The following is a 6,544-nucleotide window of genomic DNA, read 5'->3' as shown; positions in this document are numbered from 1 at the left end:
GTCTGGAGTCTTATCCTGACTAGTGGGGGAATCATTGTATCTATTATCCTTTGCTCACTGAGACAATGCTCTAATAATGATAAACATCACACCTTTATCTAGTTACAAGTCAATATGAAAAACTACTAAACAATATGACTCTATATGAATGCCTCTAGGAGTGTACCAGGATGTGCAATGATCTAGCATAACATGTAGACAATGATAAATTGTGGCTTTGCCACAAATACTATGTCAGCTAGATGATCATGCAAAACAATATGATGATGAACACACATGTCATCACACGTAACGGTGGAAGTAGCATGGAATATATCTCGGTATGGATATGTAAATGCTATGATAGGTAGGTATGGTGGATGTTTTGAGGAAGATATAAGGTGGCTTATGTGCAACACAGCATATCATGTCGCGGGTTTGTGATGCACCGGTGAAGTTTGCACACATCCTCGAGGTGAGAATGGGCACTACACGGTACCGAAGAGGCTGGCAAATATGAAAAGGCAAGAGAGTGTACATCCATGGATTCATATACTTATTTCAAAGCTTAATGAGCTCTCTCGAAGCAAAGTACTACTCACATGCCCCTACGGAGGAGGTTGGTAGGAGTTAACCATCGCGCGCCCCTGATCTAAACATCACTAGGATTTCAACGAGGAATAAGAATCTTCACACATCATCACCATGCCATAACCAATATTTAGATGAACAAGTTAACACCCTTTAACTATCGATATTTCTACTAACCAAAAAACATGTACTCACGTCCTTTCATATTACCACATCAATACCATTAGTCCAAAATTTCTCTTTTATGTGCTACATGAAAGTTTTTATTATGTCAACCTTGAATATCTATCCTTTTTGGACTAGTCATATAACCCATACAAATTATTGTTGCCCTCAAAGCACAATTGCTCCCTAAGGTGGTTTTGGTAATTAATCACAACATATCCATCATTGGACTAATGATCTTATCCACGTATATTTGAGAAAAGTTCAAAGATGTTTTGGCTATAGGATTGTGAGGAGATGCCCCTTTGTTGCAAGAAAGGAATAGGATTGGCTCAAGCTTCAAGCAAGAAGACTCTAAATTTTATATTTGTGAGAAATCACTTTGAGTTCATAAGAAAGCCAATACTATTAAAAGGGGGTGAGGTACTATGATGAATTGGTTGCTCAAGTGCTTAGAGATAGCCACCAAAAATACCCAGCCATTCTCCCACAAAATATATCTGCCCCAAGCCACATAAGAAAAATCGGTGCCACCAACATTTTCAATTCGGCCCTACCAATTTTACACTTAAACAGATCCTATGCCAAACCCACATTCTCGGTACAACCAACATTCCTATCGTGTGACCAACATTCTGTTGAGGAGATTTCAAGTTTCGGAATTTCTGTCTTTGAAATTGGTCTCACCGACATTTATAAACTAGTCTACGTCATTGTATCGGTACCACTGAGATTCCTATATCGGTCTCACCGAGAATTCAAAAGTTGCCACATTTAGTGCAACTCGGTACCATCGAGATTATTTTTGGTGTCGCCGAGTTGGGCAATAATGTTGTAACGGTTGGATTTTGGGGGATACCTATATATACCCCTCCACCCACCTCTCATTCATAGAGGAAGCACTCAGAACACACTTACACTTGCCAGATCCATTTTTCTGAGAGAGAGCCACCTACTCATGTGTTGAGATCAAGAGATTACAATCCTACAATTTGAACCTTGATTTCTAGCCTTCCCAAGTTGCTTTCCACAAGATCAATCTCTCTCACCCCTGCCAAATCTGACAGAGAGTGATTGAGTCTTGAGGAGACTATATTTTGAAGCACAAGAGCAAGGAGTTCATTGTTCTACCACATATCTTAGCTTTTGGAAGGTGGTGCCTCCTCGATTGGTTAGGTGTTGCTTGGGAGCCTCCTACTTTGCATTGTGGAGTTGAACCAAGATGTTTGTAAGGGCAAGGAGATCTCCTACTTCATGAAGATCTACCGTGAGTGAGGCTAGTCCTTCCGTGGGCGAAATCCGTGGTGGAATAGACAAGGCCTCTTCCTTGTGGACCCTTTGTGGGTGGAGCCCTCCGTGGACTCTCACAGTCGTTACCCTCCGTGGGTTGAAGTCTCCACTAACATGGACGTAAGATAGCGCCACCTATCGGAACCATGCCAAAAATCACCGTGTCAACCTTTGCATTTGATCTCCCTACCTTACCCTCTACTTACACTTGCATGGTTTACTTTCCGCTGCTATACGCTTAGATGTGCATGTGTAAGGTATACTTGACTAGTCATAATTGCTAAAACTGGCCCACACTTAAAATTGGGAAAATGTTAAGTTTATCTTGTCAAGTAGTCTAATCACCCCCTCTAGACATACTTTTGATCCTACATGCCCCTTATTAGACTCTCAACCAAATATAAGTGAAGAATGAGAGTGCAATTGTTTCTATAAAATCTACACGCAACCATGCTCAGAAAGATATAAGTGAAGCACTAGAGCAATTGTTTAGCTCAAAAGATATAAGTGAAGCATATATAGAATTCTAACAAATCATGGTGAACATGTGTTTCACTGAAGTAGATGTGTACAGCAAACAATGATTGTGTAAACCTAAAACAAAATCAAACTATAATACACGACGCCCCAAGCAAAACACATATCGTGTGATGAATAAAAATGTAGGTCAAAGTGACATACCGATGGAATGCACACGAAAGAGGAGAAGCCTCCCGAGGTATCCCCAAGCTTAGATGCTTGAGTCTTCCTAGGATATTAACTTGGGGTGCCTTAGGAATACCCAAGCTTAGGGTCTGGCTACTCCTTATTCCTTCATCTATCGTGATCGCACCCAAAAACTTGAAAACTTCAACACACAAAACTCAACAGAAAACTCATGAGATCCGTTAGTACAATAGGAAAATCGTAAACTTTAGGCACTGTTATAAAATGATTCAAATTTAATTATTGCATAAGGTACCGTACTCTAACTTCTCTGTGGCTTATACCCCCTATACAATCCATTGCATCATCGAAACAAGCAAACTATGTAAAAAAACAGAATCTGTTTAAAACTGTAGCGACCCAACCCGGTAAGGATCAGAGTCTCTCTGCTTACTGTGCTAGTACCTGGATCGACTTGCGAGCACACACAGTACTCGGTGAAATAACGGAAATAACATAAATCTTTATTACGTCGATAGTCTAGGAATAAAATATTTATTACAATAATGTGTCCTAAGGCCAGATAAAACAAATACTTTGAAAGCAAATAAGCATAACGAGTCCATCAACTCCATGAGCAAAGATGAGTGTAGAACAACGACCTATCGCACCTTAATCCTCGTTGGACAAATCTGCGACATGATAGGTTGCAACCGTGTAGGTCATGGAATGTACTAACAAGTCACATCATAAGAGAGTAATGAACCTACTTGTATATGCAATTTTGATGAGGGAAAGCTCTAAGTTTAGTTTTGCATAAAGTTGGTTTTTTCCTTAACAAAAATGATTATACTACTTATAAAAATATCATAAGACTGCCAGTTTATGATATAAGGAGTTATGGTCTAAAGAAACTTAAATTCAAATCTGAAATAAATTCAGGTTTGAACTTATAAAAGTTTGCAATGATAGGTTATGTGGATCAAGCTGTCCAAGACGAAAAATTAGCCGCTGATTTATCTCGTTTGGATTTACGGTAAAAATGTTGTGGGTGTCTGAAAATCTAAAACAAATGTGAAAAAGGCTGCCACGACAACGTTTTCTGAAAACGCTAAATAGAGGCGTTAGCGGCTAGAACGCGACTTGACCGACTGTGGTTCGCTGCTAGCGTTCGCTGCAGAGGTTATGCAGCGGATGGCCGGCAAATAAATAAAACATCGGCGATTATACTAAACCAAAGGAAATCGACGTTCTGTTTAAATAAAACCGAACGGTTTAGATAAAACCACACTAACCCGTACCGATTCGTTCTAAAGAAAGATCCTATCTAATCTAATCTAACGAACGAAGCAGAGGGTGTGGTTGCTTATAGCGAGACGACGCTGGCGTTTGGAGGCAGGGTCGTGGGCGAGCGGCGCGGACGGGGCGGCGGCTCCGACGGGATGCGGCGCGGGTGAGGTAGGCGGGCGGGTGCGTCTCGTCGAGGGATGCCGAACGACGGTGGTGTGTGGCATCGAAGGCGTCGGGGTGGAGCAGGGCGAGTGGCGGAGCTTCGGTGCTCCGGTGAGCTCCGGCGGGCTCGGGTCGTCGGGGCTTCGTCTCCGGCGAAACCTAGGTGACAAAAATATGTCAGAGAGATGCTCAAGTACGTGGGGATGCGATTCCTGAAGAAAAGAGAGGCACGGGAGGTTCACCGACGGCGTAGTACTCGGGCGAAGGAGCTCCGGCCGGCGAGATGCGAACGGCGACGGCATCAGCTATGAGCGGCGAGAGGAGGGGCAGGATGGCTGAATGAGACGAGGGACTCGAGGGCCTTTTATAGGTGCGGCTATGGCGTTTGCAGGCTGCGGGATAAGCTCTATCCTGAGAGCATCGCTCGGTAGGTGCGGGGTGCGCGTGCTCCTGCTTATCCCGCTGGTTGCGGGAGGTTGGGGACGATGGGGCGGCGCGGACCCCACTGGTCAGCCGTAGCAGCGAGCGGGGCGAGCGGCTCGGGACAGGCCTTGGCCGAAAGGCCGGCTGGGCTCTGTGATGTGCCTGGGTTGAACTTTGTTTTGGTCCACGTGGTGTGTCCCTTTTTTTCTAACATAAAGTGTTTTGTAAATAAAAATAAGAATACACAAGCTAAACTATCGAAATGGCACCCCCCCCCCCGGTTGTGAGAATAGCTATCTATACCCAAGGATCCACCTAATCCTAGTTGGTGACAAGTTGTCAAACTCTAGTTAAGTCAACAAATGTCCGAGCAAGTTGTCATGGTCAAAAAGTCAAAGGAGAAAATTAAATGAAAAGAGCAAGTCAAAAGAAGAAGCAACAAGAAATAGAGCTCAAGTCCATAATAGGCACGTATAGTTAGAGGCCCGTCGTGATGGAGCGATGGCCCACCATGGATTATAGATCATCTATTGCCCTCCAAGGCCTTGTTCGGTTGAACCTCTCCCGGAGAGGATTGAAGAGGTTTGGAGGAGATTGAAAAGGAATTTGACTTGTAGGGGATTTAATCCTCCCTAATCCCCTTCAAACCCCATGCAACCGAACAAGCCCTAAGTGAACCAAATTCTACCCATGTACCCCTCCTACTTACCACCATCATGCAATTGTTAAGGACCACTAGCTGTTAGACACTCTTGTAACGTCATGTGTAGCATAAGAATAGGATCTAGGGTAGACCACGTCGGCCACTACAGCCACATGTATAGGACGTGCAGTTTCCTCCTATATATAGCTTGTACATGTAATCTATGATTCATCAAGGAAGTTTTACATTCCAACTTGGTATCAGTTTCCCATGACCCCATGGCCGACCCCGACGCCGCCTCCTCCTCCTCTTCCGCTGCTCCCAGCTCCGGCTCTACGCCGGCCTCGGCGACCTCCCTGGCGTCCGTCGCCGCCCACACGGCCTCGGCCTCTCCCGCGGTACCCACGCCACCCTTCCTCTTCTAGGGTTCCTCCCCCGCTCCCGGATCTCATTTTGCACCCCTTTTCCCCACACCTCCGCCGCCAGTGGCTACACCTACACCCCGCCACCCCATCTTCTCTGACCATATCACCAATCACATCAAGTTTCATCTCAACCCCGCTGATCACAACTACCACAAGTGGAAATCTTTCTTCCTCATGGTCCTGATCCGCTACGGTGTCCTCTACCTCATCGAACACTCTCCGCCTCCCAACGCCGACGCTGCCTACCTTGAGCTCGACGCCCATGTCGCCCTCTGGCTCTATGCCACTCTTGCGGATCCCATGATCGACCACGTCGTCGGCGCCACCACCACCTACTCCATCTGGAAGAAAATCAAAGATTTCTTCCTCGCCAATCGTGCCGCCTGGTTCATGGTCCTCAACCGGTAGTAACGAAACCTCAAGCAAGGCGATCTCTTCGTCTCCGAGTACGCGCGCCGCATGAAGCTCCTCATCGACGGTCTCGCTGACATCGACCACGCCGTCAGCGAAACCGACCTCACCACTCAGTTTCAACATGGACTGGACAAGCGCCTCGACACCATTCGCATCGTCCTCGGCGACTAGAAGCTGCCCTTCGACACCGTCCTCTCCAGGGTGGTCCTCCCTGAGGAATCGCAGGCGCAACGCGCCGCTGAGGAGAGTGCCTCGGCCTTCGCCTTTCCCGTTGGTGACCGCGGCCCAGGCAGCAGCTCCGAGGCCGGTGCCCGTGGATCGGGTGACCACGGCCCAAGCACCGACCCCTCTGATCGCTTCTCCTCCGACCGCGCCCAGGGCCACCCGCACCCCCCCCCCCCCCCCCGCAACAGCCTGCCAGACGTGGATGCGGCGATGGTGATCATGGACGTGGGCGTGGCCGCGGCAGTCGCCACGGGCGCAACGATTCCTCCGGGCGCAACCAGTCTTCTCCGCC

General features: G+C 46.8%; 1 protein-coding gene across 1 annotated transcript; it reads right to left on the bottom strand.

Annotated features, from left to right (window-relative positions):
* Positions 1 to 3,894: 3,894 nt before the first annotated feature.
* LOC123425287 lies at positions 3,895 to 6,150 on the bottom strand. Its single transcript, XM_045108969.1, has 3 exons — positions 5,713 to 6,150; positions 4,369 to 4,752; positions 3,895 to 4,281 (listed from the first exon to the last, which is right to left on the bottom strand). Exons 1-3 carry the CDS (start codon positions 6,148 to 6,150, stop codon positions 4,003 to 4,005), a joined length of 1,101 nt encoding a protein of 366 aa, XP_044964904.1. The 3' UTR covers positions 3,895 to 4,002.
* Positions 6,151 to 6,544: the final 394 nt, after the last annotated feature.

The sequence above is a fragment of the Hordeum vulgare genome, chromosome 2H, assembly GCF_904849725.1.
Source record: "Hordeum vulgare subsp. vulgare chromosome 2H, MorexV3_pseudomolecules_assembly, whole genome shotgun sequence".
NCBI classification, from domain to species: domain Eukaryota; kingdom Viridiplantae; phylum Streptophyta; class Magnoliopsida; order Poales; family Poaceae; genus Hordeum; species Hordeum vulgare.
This window is presented reverse-complemented; position numbering and strand designations above follow the sequence as displayed.